This window comes from Oryza sativa, chromosome 9, assembly GCF_034140825.1.
Source record: "Oryza sativa Japonica Group chromosome 9, ASM3414082v1".
In the NCBI taxonomy this organism is placed as follows: Eukaryota; Viridiplantae; Streptophyta; class Magnoliopsida; order Poales; family Poaceae; genus Oryza; species Oryza sativa.
Genome location: NC_089043.1, coordinates 22,499,421 through 22,514,221, shown reverse-complemented (window position 1 = coordinate 22,514,221; position 14,801 = coordinate 22,499,421). Strand labels below are relative to the sequence as shown.

At 46.4% G+C, this 14,801-nt stretch overlaps 1 protein-coding gene across 1 annotated transcript; it reads left to right on the top strand.

Moving 5' to 3' along the window:
- Positions 1 to 7,425: 7,425 nt before the first annotated feature.
- LOC4347354 (basic leucine zipper 8) lies at positions 7,426 to 8,280 on the top strand. Its single transcript, XM_015756919.3, has one exon. It carries the CDS (start codon positions 7,539 to 7,541, stop codon positions 8,058 to 8,060), a length of 522 nt encoding a protein of 173 aa, XP_015612405.1. The 5' UTR covers positions 7,426 to 7,538; the 3' UTR covers positions 8,061 to 8,280.
- The last annotated feature ends 6,521 nt before the right edge of the window (positions 8,281 to 14,801 follow it).

Below are 14,801 nucleotides of genomic sequence, written 5' to 3'. Positions count from 1 at the left end.
CTTCCTAATATTAAAAAAAATCAAAATTAAATGGATAGCCACACAAAAATTAGAGTAGGATGAATATTCCCTATAGAAAAAAAAGTAGCGCATTAGGATGTTTTCTTTTATCCGTAGTAAATCACAGGCATTTAGCAAGATTCTGGTAAAATTTGAACGCTGTGAATTTCAGCTAGTTACTGGAATTTGGAAAAGATTAATTGGCTAAGCAAGGCAACAACAAGCTGGGAACTGAGGTGACCGGCCCCGGCGGTGCCGGCCGACCGTACGTGTCGCCAATGGCCGCGGGTGGGACGTGGGGAGCGAGGCGCACGCACGCCGTACGCCCGGCGCCGCGACGTTTCGCGCTGCGGTTGGCCGGCCGCGCGCGCGGCCTCACCTGATCGACGTACGTCGATCGGTGACGCGCGCGAGGGGCGGGCGAGGTGGACGACTCCTCCCTCCATGTCAAATCCTCGGGAGTCATCAGGAGCATACTCCTACCATGCAAATCGCACTCGCGGCAATGCAAAGAACAATCGATCGGACGGGACTGGACAGGACACGACGGGTTGGATTGGACCTGCACGCCATTCATAGCCTCATGGTCGTCATAGCCGTCGCCTCACGATTGGATGATGTCAAAATCGAATCCCATGTAGGAATACAGCTTATTCCAATATTGTTTTTCTGTATGTACATGATTAATGTACTAAACAGGGTAGAGCTTTACACACCACTACACCAGGAATCACAAAATCGACAAAAATCGCTTGCTTTTTTTATCGTTTTTATTTTAAGGTTTCTAACCGGTTCGAGTTAACAAACCGCTTGGGGAACCGGACAAATACAATAATTTCAAACTAAATCTCAAATACTTGATAAAATTTATAACAATTTCGTTCATGTTCACAATGGTTTTCACGAAAACCGGCCGCTAAGGAGCTGGTTCTTATCATGTAATGGTTATGTGAAACCTGGTATACACACACGATTATGGAGTTGCAAAATCAGGTTAAGAAATTACTTGAAATTCATACACTAGCCCTATCTATTTGAGATGAGCATTTGTTGTAGTACTAGCCTACGATTCGTGTTTGCTTGGGTTCGGCGATCACACGAGAGTATACCAGCGGTCAAACGGCGGTAACGTGTCGGTCAGACTGACGACGGCGACATGTGACGGTGGGAAGATTACGCAGTCCGATCAAAGCGACTACACTGGTTAGACCGACGCATCTTCCGGTCAAACCTATCTCCATTGGCTACTAGGTAACTTTTAGTTCCGCTAAAAGTTTTTGTTTTTGGATACTCTAACCGTTCATCCCCCCCCCCCCGGTTGGGTAAGTTCTTGTTATGCGATCCTAAGGTTCTGAGTGTTTTAATTCTAAATCTTTTTTTCTGGATGTGATATGAATTACCCAAATTTAATGGAACATATAAGATTTTGTGAAAAAATGCAAGGGATCTATAGCTAGCTAGTTCTTCTGTTTGACTAGTGCACGGGTGTTCCTTCCTGTATTTGTTGACACCTAGTGCTTCCTGACCTAACGGCTATATATATATTTATTGCTCTTTTTTATTAGGAAGAGACGAGAGAATACTAAAAGGTACAATTCTGAACATGAAGGATAAGACTGAATTTTTAATTTGTATAATATGATGTTCAGCCAAAGATTAGATACATAGCAACAAAACTATTATGCGTATCAAACGTCCCTATAGAATGGTACATATTTTTGTCAGCCATCGCCGGATTCTTTCTGGCCACTAATATAAACATATCTGAAAAAAAATCCTTAATAAATATCTGAAATCACAACAGTATCACACCATCCATGAAAGCAACCGATGCTAGCTATAGCGACTTGTTCCATCTTCTCCTGAATTTTGTTTTGTCCATTTCTTTGAACCTCTTCGTCTAGCTACCACCTTTCTGCATGTTGCATAATTTAGGTCATGGATCATGCATCCATTACCTCTTTTTTTTTTTTGGGGGGGGGGGGGGGTGGTTCTCGTCGGGATTGTTTGCTAAATTGTCCCAATTAACTAACTGCTGTTTGCTCTTGCAAAATTAAGTTGCATACCTGCCAAGAACAGTAGCGTATAGCAATGCATAATTGACATGTGTGGATTAAACATAGGATTTAGCAAAAGGGAACTTGTGTTTATCCCAAATCCTAGTGACGACATGCATTGAGAATATTATTATTGTACATTGTGCCACGAGTTGATTTGAGCACTAGTGGATCAAGGCAGCCGCCTGGAAGCTATTAACGTTTCTGTACATTGGCAACCAAGAACATGCAAACATGTTGCATGTGCATCCAATTCGGGTCACTATAGCGTGTGGACAACATTGTTTATGAATAGAAGAGGTATGGATGAGTTTTGCATATGTCAATTAGGTCAGAGTTTCAGAGAATTTAGGGCTTGATTGATTTATTGATAATGGCATATATACTACTGCCAATGGCATATTGCCGTTCAGAAGGAACCAGCTACAAATTAAATTGCAATCTTGGATCCACTATCTGTTTTTTCTAGAACAAATGGAAAAGGAGCACAATTTTTCAGGAGTCATCTATATACTTTTCACCCGCCAAAGTTTTCAGAATTACGTGCAACTCCCTCTATTTTCAAGAACAAGTCTCTGGTTCATGCTTCGGACAGCTTGACCATCATTTCGGTGAACGGAAGTCTTTTTCTTCTCAAAGACTAGAACGAAAGAGGAAAACTGTTTTGGAGACCAGATGGGAGACACATAATAGACCGTGTGATAGAACATTTGCAATTACAATGGCAGGCAAGGTAGCTAATGGAAAACACCATAAATGTAGCAGCATGAGTTCATAATAATGCACCGCAGTTGGAGTCTCAACCCCCAGCATATCATCTCAAGCTGATGGGGAGCTCTCTTTTTCTTAGGCTCACTCATGGTCTTTGCAACTTTGCCTCGAAGGAGATGGTACATCGATGCCTCCTCAAAGCAAAGATATCAATATCCACCAAGTTTTGTGGACGCCGTTAATCCCACTTTTCAAGGAGCAGAGCTGGTAAGAAATGATTAAGAGTTGGAAGAAGTATTTTACGAGAGCACACTTCATGAGTATTTCATGAGTTGGAATTGATATAATTGCACCCATGTTACAACAATTTGGTAGGTGGGTGCGATATAGTGCAAGAATTTGAGAATTGAACGTCCGAGTGCAACAACTTGACAAATTAACAATTTAGTATTTTGATGCACCAACTTGGCTAAGCATATGCTAGGAGAGTTTTTTTTTTCACGATGTCAATATGCCATTACATAGTATGATAGTAATCTTACGGATATTACCTTAAATATTAAATTTAATCTTTAAGAATTATACTGCACGTACAGTTTACATCCAATTACCTTAAGATTTTTTTTGTTTCTTTCACCTTCTCAAATATCAACCGAAATATAATATTTTTTTACATCCAGTTCAATTGACTTTCAGTTATTAGTTATTAGGATAAAAAAAACATGCTTATACAAATCCACGCTAGTATATTTTCAAAATAATTACTTAAATATTGAATCTATATAAAAAATACTCCAAATAATTAAGTTGTTGCATAACTTCTTAGTTTATTGTATCAAAATTATACATACCTTGCAAGTTGTTGCATTTATACGATCACTTATAAAATTCTTATACTAAATTGCACATGCCTATCAAGTTGTTGCACTATAACACTCATTTCTCAAGTTCTTGCACCAAATTACATCCACCTGCTAAGTTCATGCACCGTGGGTGCAATTTACTCCTAATAAATTTTGCCTTGTTCTCATTATTTATGAAAGAGTAAAATACACGGTTAGTCCTTAAATTTAGACCGGGGTGGCGGGTGTCATCTAGATTTATGAACTTGCAAAATACGTATTAGGGTCCATTATATTAAACGTTTAATGTATCATCCAAAGTCTAAAGTGTAGCTCAAGCGAGTGGCCAACTGGCCATCCACGGTGATGAGTATTTTACATTTACGCCCTCCGGATATATAATATACCTCAAATCGATTCTCACTACTCCCAAATCAAATTGGGGGTAGAGCTACGATTAGGCTGTTAGGGAGAGATGGGGCAAGGACAAAGAGAGATGGACGGAACTCTCCATAAACAATCATCGATTCACCTTTCTCCCACAAATTGAGGTTATCCGTGTTCACGCTGCACCGTACTCATGGATTACCCTCTCCCTATCACGCTGTTTATCTCAGCTCCAAGGACCTCCGACCACCAACGATCACCTCCACCATTGTTTGTTTCTACACGCATCCCCACCATTTTTCATTGCATATTATCGTTGTAATTATTGTCTTTTGAGCTGTCTTTAGTTGATGTAGAAATCTATAAAGATATCTCAGCCCTGAATATATATGTGGCAGGAAAAACAAGTTGCCCTACAATCAACAGGTGACATCTTCCGTATTGTACTTACCATATCCGTTCCACTACTTTTCTGAAACGATACACGGTTTATCTCCAATTCACGGCTCATCTTCTTCCAGGTCCAATCACATGAGCTTTTATCCGCAAACATAGCATCCAATTCTTTGAGTATGCAATAGGAATTAATCCCATTTTACATTTTTGTGGGGCTTCCTAGAAAGAGTACTAGGCTTAGGTAACCCATATTTGGGAAACAAAAACATCAGGACCAAAGCCAGGTGTTTCTGTCTCACACTGACACTTAGCATATATTCGTTCATCGTCCCAATGACAAGACTCTGTTGCATGAATGGCGAATGCACAGGCGCATCCTAAGAATATATCTGTGTAAAGAGGAGGAGAGACAGGCTTCCAACCGTGCAAAAGCCTGAAACATCTCGACGATTTAACGGTTCTGTGCCTCACGCAGGACTGATTTATTCTCTTCATTTTTCTGAAGACTGGGACTGATTTATTCGGTGCAAGAATGATATTATGAGTTGCGAATGCATCATCAAATGGAATAAAGCGATGTTGATCAGACGAAGTTGATAGCAAGACTGACCAAGTGGGAATTATAACTTCAAATTAGTTAGTAATTTTCTAGAATTCCAGATTCCCCAATTCTCAGGGTTATCTTTGCCTCTTCTTTTTTTTTCTTTCCCTACCATGCTTGGAGTAATTCAGTTGTGATATAGTGATTTTACGGCCCTTAAGAAGGTATCGGGATTTACCCCATTTTTTATGTAAAATTTAGTAACTCTCGGTATCTCTGGTACTACCAAAATTTACATTAAAAATGTTGGTATCCTAAAGGACAGTTAAATTACTCTAACAATATATATATATTCTCAAAAGGAGAACTGACAAGGACTGAAAATTCCATTGAAATGAAGCATATATTTTCAGATGTAAAAAGAGAACATATGACAAAATCTTAGGTACACACCTGTTGCTTGCAGGCATAGGCATGGTTGTTCTTGAGCCCATTATTTTTCTTCTTAGTGCCAAGATACGCATCTGTTCTGCGTATTCTCGAAAGAGAAAAGTATGCACCAGTTGAACTATACACTCGCTGTTGGCTTCAGTTCTCATCTCCTTTGGTGCCCACTCCTTTATAAAACGAGTACCCACAAAACAAAGTCAGTCACTGTTCCTGTTTCAGAAAAAAAAAAGGGCTAGATCTTTGAGCCACATAAACGTATATACTATGCATACGACAATGCAAAAAAACCGAAAACGACGCATTCGACAAAGGCATCACGAGAGGCAAAGAAAAATAACAATAAAGGAGGCAAGCAACTGCTTTACATAATGTTCGTGATGATCGTGGTTATGTCCTGATTAGTGGCCATCTCTCGGTGCTGCGGCTGCCACTCTGATAGAACGGAAGCCCAACTATCCATTTCAGCCAGCAGGGCAGCGGGGGCCTGGGTCACTGAAAGGTGGGGCCCACCTCAACGGTGGATGGTCGCCTCAATCATCCGAAATCTTCATGTCCATGCTTTTGCAAAAGTGGCTCGCTCCGATGGCGTCACATTCCCCCAATCCAATTGCTTATTGCTGCCACAATTAGAGCAACTGCATTAGGTCTCTGTGGACAATTAGGAATTGCAGGTTCATGCATGCATGCCAAGTTGAGCTTATTGCTCTGGGTACAGGAGCTGAATCACTTGGGGAGTTCACAAAATAGTTAGATAAATTAAAAAGAAGCCCTGAAAAAAATTTGAAAGATATAGTACCTGCGCAATATTTTTGTCGTTATGCGCTTCCCTAGTTCGCGCATAATTATTTGATTTTCAGTTGTCAAATAAAGGTTTGATCTTCTCCTGTTTCACTTGATTTTCTGTATATTGTAGTTGTCACATAAAGGTTTTGTAGGTTCCTTTCCTCCTGTCCATTTGTTTCTTTCCAAAATAAAGAAGAGAAAGACCTTATGAGTATCAGAGCTCAAAGGCATGTATGCAGCAGCACACCCAGCAATGTGGCTATATGTTACCCATCTACTACTTGTTTATGGTGAGGAAAACACCCTAAATGGATGCATTAGAAAATGAATTAATCGGAATTGGTACCTTTGTTGCTTTTGAGAAGTCATGCATTATAGGCTTATAGAAGCACACCACTAATTCTTTTTGGAACTGCTCAAGTAAGATGAAAATTGTTCTGTCTTAACCTGCTTTCATATTAATTGTTAAAGTTGTCATCATCCAAATTGTTATAGCAACACGCCATGCCTTTATATTTCAAAATAGAAAGGCAGGGGATACACACATTAATCTATCTCTTAGGTGCCATACCTCTATGCTAGAGATGAAAAGCTGATTACTGACCACTTGTGAACAAACCCTTAGGTGTCTTGCTTCCACAGTGCGTGCTGCCATATGTAATCTAAATTGTCATGCCCAATCTGATCTACTTCATTCTCTAGTGGCCTAACAATCTCTGTTCGTTTATTCCCACAGTGGCTACCAGTAGGTAAAGCTGTGTGTTTATCCAGAGATTTCATGCCACTCTAACCAGGTACAAGATTTTAATAAGTAAACTAGCTTGAGTGATGAGAAAAGCCAAAAACAAAGGCCGAGCATCTTTGAGGGGAGAATGCATTACAAGGTAAAAAGCAAGGTTTGGCATGGATGAACTGGAATAAATTTACCTTAGACAAGACTACTCGCGCAAGTCAAGTCATGGATGCAAACGAAGGGAAAAGAAAATGACAAATGTTCTCTAAAAAAATAAAAGCAAAGATAGGGAGGTAGTAGAAGATTAATGAGCCACAACTATTGTAGGCATATATTGTTTGGATATTGTTGGCGAAAAGCTCACCGTCATGGCCATGTACCAAATCGACAAAATTAAAGCTACCAAATTCTACAAAAACAAGGAGGGGTGGAGAGGGAGAGAAAGAAGGTGGTCTCTCTCTAGTCTCTAGCCATAGGCAATCAAAAGCACCTTTTCTCACCCTATAAAAGGCCCTCACCAACCCATCGCCTCCTCCGCTCAGAGAGAGCAAATTCTTCAGTAAGCAGAATCAAAGCAGATTAACCCTCATCTACTTCTGGCCCTCTAAGAGTTCTCCACTAAGCAAGCGAAAACAGCCATGCTGCACCACCATTACCATGGCGAGGTGGCCAGCCTGCACTGCCTCTCACCTCCAAGCCTACCATTCAGTTCCCACTACCACAGCAACATGATCACCATGGCACCCTCGCCCTTCCACTTCCCAGCAGCTACCTGTGAACCTATCCAGGAATTGCTCCCTGTGGTAGCGGGCAATCGCCCAGCCGGCTCTGGCAGCACAGATGACGCCTACCAGATGGCAGCGGAGGAGGAGCGGAGGCGGCGGAGGATGATCTCCAACCGGGAGTCGGCACGGCGGTCGCGCATGCGCAAGCAGCGGCAGCTCAGCGAGCTGAGGGGGCAGGTTGTCCACCTCCGTGACGCCAACCGCCGCCTCCTTGATGAGCTCAACCAAGCAATGAGGGGCTGCAGTGATGTCCACTGCGAGAACGCCCGGCTCAGGAAGGAGAGGGCCGAGCTCCAGACCAAGCTCGAGCACCTCATGCAAGCACAGAAGAATAACACCTCGCCGAGCTCCTCACAGCCATGCGAGAATATTTGATTACTGAATAATAAATCATTCTTAATTATCTCCTCATTTTAACTACGAGGATTATTATTAGTATATCAAAATAAGACATGTTTTGAGATGCTTCCTTCGGCTTCTGTTTTTTTGTTTTATCTTTTATGTACGGGAATATTCTAACTGCCCATTATTGACATCTTTTTGTCAAGGTGGCTAAGATAAATATGGATTGAGCCTATTGGCGAGTTGACATTGATTAGTAGCAATAACATATGGATATCGATGAGAAAACAAGAAGCTGCAGCAAAGTATAATAAAAGAATTCTTACCATTGGTCTGTTATCAACGGATGATGCTTTCCTCTGAAAATGATGTGTTTGATGCCTTGATGGTTTGCCCATGTCGCTGCAGTTCGCTTTTGCGCTTCTGCATTTCTTCAGTAGTAGCCCAGTAGTTGTATTTCCATGACAAACAAGGGGGATATTGTTTGGATTAAATCACGGTACCACATAATAAGAATTAAGACCCATCCATCTGGTACTTACTGGAATGAATTTTCCTGAACCTCATGCAATGCTTGAGACAAACTGACATTGTTTTTTAACTTCAATAGAAAATTGGATGTGCATAAATGAGAGAACTATCATTATCTAAAAATGATAGAGCTAAATGATCTCACATGCATATACATGATTTTAAAGACTAATGGGACAAATACTCAAGGATATGGTACCTTGTTCAATTCTCTAGTTACCAACAATGGAAGAGAAAATTTTACCTTGCTCACGTGAAAAATAAGTGTGGATAGCAAGGGTTACATATCAAATTCACTGAGCGCACCTAAGATACAAAATCAAGTCAGTATCGTGCACACACAAACACAAAAAAAACCATTTAGATGATTATGCACTCTTCTGAAAGTATGTCTAAGCTCACAAAATCCTTCAGACAGATGTGCTCTAATTCAATTGCAGATGCAGAAACTCAATGTTTTGTTGACACAATTGCAAATATATCGATTGAAGCTATTGCAGTAACATGGCAATGATTGTCAATGACAGTAGCAGGTTTCAAGTATTGGCAAACAATTCAGATTTGCAACTGGCAAGTGTGCCATTAAAACAACGCTGTCCAAGCTTGCGTGAGCATGTGAATACAAAATAGAAAGGCATAGGGCAGTAAGATGTTCACATCACAGGGACCAAGCAAAATTGCAAAGGTGACCAGAAAGCAAGAGCTTGATACAACAAGTGGACATCCTGGGACAAGCACAATATAATTTCTTCGTAGTGGTGGTGATGGAGCTCTTTTTTATAGGACAAAACTATAGAACACTACAAAATTTCAACAAATACTACCGAATTTCAACAAGATGTCAAAATAGGATAGTTCACACTGCCATAAATAGTAGCTGAAGCATGTCTCAACGTGTTGCCTAAAGGACTGAAATCATTTCAAGTGTGTGCAAATATTTGCATATAAAGAGTACAGGGATCAACATGATACTGGTATGTTAGCACTGGGAAATAATGGGATCAGCAAAAAACAAATATTGGGAATATGGACATTACAGATGAGTAATAGAAACATTACCATGAAGTGTGAAAAGAAGCACCATCAGAATGTCTTCCTGGGTCATCAACCAAAGGTCCATAGTGTAAAAGACTTGTTTCATGCTTTCATCTACTCGTGTATCGAGGACTATGTAGTCGCAGAGTAAATTGAACAGTTACATTCAAAGTATAACCAAAGTTCGACAAAAGTTTGAGCAACCAATGAATGCTTCACCAGGAATCGTCTATAATACATCAAACACAAATACAATGTTTTTCTTACTACAGATGTTACTGGAACTTCACTGAAATGAATCTAGCATTGGCCACAAACATGCGCAGGTTGAATTTGCCTTTCAAGTTAGCTTACATGCTTCAAGTTGCGTACCTTCAGACTTCGGACGAACAGAAAACAACCAACTAGCGTACTGTTATCCCATCAGATCTTCTTGGATGGTTGTCTCTTCCCAGGTGTTAGATTGTTCTCTGTGGCCAAAGCACTTGCACTATTTTTCGGTGAGGAATCTGTTCTAGGAGAATTGTTCTTGGCAGCGGAGTCTGCTGTCAAGGATGGAGAATCACTCCTCTCATGGCTGTTCTTATCTCGAAAAAAATTTACTGGGTCTGCAAATGATCTTGTACATGGCCACCTACAAACAGAAAATTCAGACGGTTGCTATTCTGTAACTTTATATACACGATGAGAAATTCAGAGGAAACGTACCTGCTTGACTGAATAGTTTCACCTTCAACAGTGATTTCTTCAAAGACATTTCCTGTTAACAGAATGAAGAAAAACTAAGAGTAAACATTGACACAAGGTGTAATAAAAGAGAAATAGTTAGTAAAGACATGTTAATCAGGAAACCATCATAGAATTTACTTTGATGAACAGAGGATAGCCTCTTACATATGTACATACCCCTAATCTTAAGTAAATTTGGTTGGCCTATCTTGGGCCGGCCCGGCAGGGATAGCCTCTTACAACAAAGCAAAAAATGTTAGAATTTCAATGGTTACTCTCATTGAGAAGAGGATGGCACTCGAGATGGGGCAATTTTCTGGTTTTCTTCATTCACAAAACACAAAAGCCATACCTTCCCGAGGGAGGTTGGATACATATATATAGCCATAGCTGGCTGGATGGCTGCTAGCTAATTGCTGCCCACACTAGTCTAAAATTTGAACGCAATGCTGTCCTAGAGAGCATCCAAACTGAATAAAGCATAAAGGAGATGCTAGATGCTGTCCTAGGGATGCTAAAAGCAAAACCGAAAGATGCTAAAAGCAAAACTGAAAGGATGCTGTCCTAAAAGGGGGAAAAACAACCTAAAAGCAAGAGAAGGACCACAAGGACCAAAGACCACAAGGCTTATTCCATCATTCTCCCCCTAAGTCTTGTGCGTCGTCTTGTGGGAAAGTTGGGCCATCCCGATCCTGGAGCAGAGCTCGAGGAACTTGATCCTCCCAAGAGGCTTGGTGAGCAAGTCCGCAAGCTGGTCCTTGGTGTTGATGTAGCTCGCCTTGATGCTCCCTTCCTCCAAGTAGCTTCGAATGAAGTGGTACCTCACCCGGATGTGCTTGCTCCGTTCGTGAAAAACGGGGTTCTTTGCCAGGGCCAGAGCGGACTTGCTGTCCACCCTGAGCTCTACTGCTCCAGTGTCTCTGCCGAGGAGATCACCAAGCAGTCGAGCAAGCCAGAGCGCCTGGGTCGAAGCGGCAGATGCCGCCATGTACTCGGCCTCGCAGCTGGACAGGGCCACCACCTGCTGCTTGACCGACTGCCAGCTAACGAGGCACTCGCCGAGGAAGAAGAGAATCCCGCTCGTGCTCTTGCTGGTGTCGATGTCGCCGGCGTGGTCGCTGTCGCTGTACCCGACGAAGTGTGCCTTGCCAGGACACCTCGGGTAGTAGAGACCATGGTCGAGAGTCCCCGCAACGTAGCGGATGATCCTCTTCACAGCCTGCTGGTGCTCCGTCGTCGGTCGCTGCATGAACCGACTGACGTAGCCGACGGAGAAGGCCAAGTCCGTCCGTGTGTGGGTGAGGTAGCGAAGGCTCCCCACAAGACGTCGGTACTGTGTAGCATCCACCTCCTCCGTCGTGCTGTCGCGGCTCAGCTTCAGTCTCTCCTCCATCGGAGTGAGAGCTGGGTTGCAATCGGTGAGCCCAGCCAGCTCAACGACGCGCTTGGCGTAGGCGGTCTGTCGAAGCGTGATCCCGGAGTTGTCCTGGTGCACTTCGATCCCCAGGTAGAAGGAGAGAGGCCCCAGATCACTCATCTGGAAGGTGGCCTTCATCTCCTCCTTGAACGCCGCGACCTCCGCATCCTTGGTGCCGGTGATCACCAAGTCGTCGACGTAGACACCCACCAGCAAGGCATTTCCTCCATTGCCCCGCCGGTAGATGGCCGCCTCGTACGGGCTTTGCTCGAAGCCCATCCCCTTGAGCGTGGAATCCAACTTGGCATTCCACGCCCTCGGTGCCTGCCGCAAGCCGTAGAGGGCCTTGTGCAGGCGTAGCACCTTGCCCTCCTTGCCGGGGATCACAAATCCCGGCGGCTGGTGCACGTAGACCTCCTCCTTCAAGTCGCCGTTTAGAAACGCCGACTTGACGTCCATGTGATGGACGCCCCAGCCTTCCTGAGCAGCCAGCGCAAGAAGGAGCCGCACGGACTCCATCCGTGCCACGGGAGCGAAGGCATCGTCGTAGTCGATCCCCTCCTGCTGCACGAAACCGCGTGCCACCAAGCGAGCCTTGTGCTTGACGATGGCTCTGGCTTCATCCCTCTTCAGCTTGAACACCCACTTAAGGGTGATTGCGCGGTGACCATGAGGGAGGTCAGCAAGCTCCCAGGTGCGGTTCTCCTGAACCGCGTCCATCTCCGACTGCATCGCGGCATGCCATGCCGCGTGTTTCTCGGCCTCTGCAAAAAACCGAGGCTCATCGTCGTCGCACGCAAGGTGCAACTGCGCCTCTAGGTCGCGAGGCACCAGTCCCGGCACCGGCTGGTCGCCGAGAAGATCCTCTATCGTACGGTACCGTAGCTGCTCGCCGTCGTGGTACGCGTCGATGCGCTCCCCGTCGTGGGAGAGCGGAGTAGCGAACTCCACCGGGCTGCGCTCAACACGAGCTGGCGTCGGAGTAGACGTGCCCGGAGGAGTGGCTATTGGTGCTGGAGCGCGTGGGGACACCGGCTGGGGTGGTGTCGACGAAGAGCTCGTCGTAGTCGAAGTCGTGGCCCGAGGGTGTGTTGGTGTTGGAGTCGGTGGAGGCTCGGGGACTGGGGTAGACACGCTCGGTGAAGAAGAGCTGCCTACTCCCCCAGCTCCCTCGAAGTGGACGTACTCGATGGTGAAGTCGTCGTACGTCGGAGTCGAACCATCATCCACCGCCTTGTCCCATACCCACCCTCGCCCTTCGTCGAACACTACGTCGCGCACTGTGCGCACACGCTGTGTCTCCGGGTCGAGGATGCGGTAGGCCTTCGAGCCCTCCGCGTAGCCGATGAACACCCCTGGGGTGCTCCTGTCGTCGAGCTTACCGATGTGGCCAAGCTCCTTGGCGAACGCGAGGCAGCCGAAGACCCGTAGGTGGGAGACCGCCAGCTTGTGCCCATGCCAAGCCTCGTACGGTGTCCTGCCATCGAGGGCCTTGGTAGGCGAGCGATTGAGGATGTAGACGGCTGTCACCACCGCCTCCCCCCAGAAGATGGCCGGCATCCCCCTCTGCTTGAGAAGAGCCCGAGCCATCCCCACAACCGTCTGGTTGCGCCGCTCGACGACGCCGTTCTGCTGTGGGCTATACGGCGCGGTGTAGTGGCGCTGAATGCCCTCATCAACGCAGTACGACGCGAATTCAGCCGCCGTGAATTCGCCGCCGTTGTCAGTGCGCAGCACGCGCAGCTTGCGGCCACACTCCGCCTCTGCAGCAGCCTGCGCATGCCTGATGGCGTCCGCAGCCTCTCCCTTGCTGCCGAGGACCATCACCCACATGTAGCGGGAGAGGTCGTCGACGAGCAGCAGGAAGTAACGTCGTCCTCCTGGTGTGGCCGGTGTCACTGGGCCACACAAGTCCCCGTGCACGAGCTCGAGCCGCTCCTTGGCTCGGAAGCTCGTCTGCTGGGGAAAGGGGAGCCGCCGCTGCTTCGTCACCACGCAGACGTCGCAGAGCTGCTCCACGTGGTCAAGGCACGGCATGCCTCGCACCATCTCCTTGGCACTGAGCTGCTTCAGGGCCTCGAAGTGGAGGTGCCCGAAGCGCTCATGCCACTGCCACGCCTCGTCGTCCCGACGAGCGGCGAGGCAAACTGGTTGTGCGACCTGCGCGCTGAGGATGTAGAGTCGATTAGTGCCTCTGGTTACCTTGGCAAGAAGGCGACGACGGCGATCCCAAATCCTCATGAGTCCGTCCTCGACCAACACGCGTGAGCCGTTCTCATCCAGCTGTCCCACGCTGATGATAGAATTCCTCAACGCGGGGATGTAGTAGACTCCGGTGAGCAGCCTGTGCTCACCGGACTTGGCGGTGAAGGTGACGGAGCCAACACCCTTGATCTCCACGCCGGAGGCGTCCCCGAACTTGACGGAGCCTCGGACGCTGGAGTCGAACTCGGTGAAGAACTCCCGTCGGCCGGTCATGTGATGGGTGGCGCCGGTGTCAAGGTACCACCCATCAGCCTTGTCGTTGCTAGAGCCGTTGCAGAGGGAGACGAGTACCTTCGGCTCATCAAGGTGGAGGAAAGCCGCTGCGGCCGGTGCCGCTGGAGGTAGCTCGATGCTTGCGTGAGCCAGGAGCAGAGCCGGCTCTTCCTCCTCCACCCGTGAGACGTGGGCCTGGCCGCGTCGTGGCTGTCGACAGTCTTTGGCCCAATGGCCAAGCTTGCCACAGTTGCGGCAGGCGTCGTCTCGTGCCGGCTTGTGGTTGCCGGTGGCAACGCCCTGGGCGCCTCTGCGGGCGCCACCCTCGGCACGTCTTCGCGCCCACCGTAGCTGGACACCTCCCCGCGCCTTGCGCGGCTTACGGCCGCCTGTCGGGGAAGATGACTCCCCCTTCCTCCCGTCACCCTGAGAGGCCTCCCACTGCTCCCTAGTGAGATGGAGCTTCCCGCCGATGGTGATGGGCCCCGAGAGAGGCTGTGGCTCATCACCATCGACGACCTTGAGGCGACCTAACGCCTCCTCGATCGACATCGTGGAGAGGTCCAGCAAAGATTCGATCGAGC

Excerpts from the sequence above, each read along its gene's own strand:
- LOC4347354 (XM_015756919.3), top strand. The coding sequence starts at position 7,539 with ATGCTGCACCACCATTACCATGGCGAGGTGGCCAGCCTGCACTGCCTC.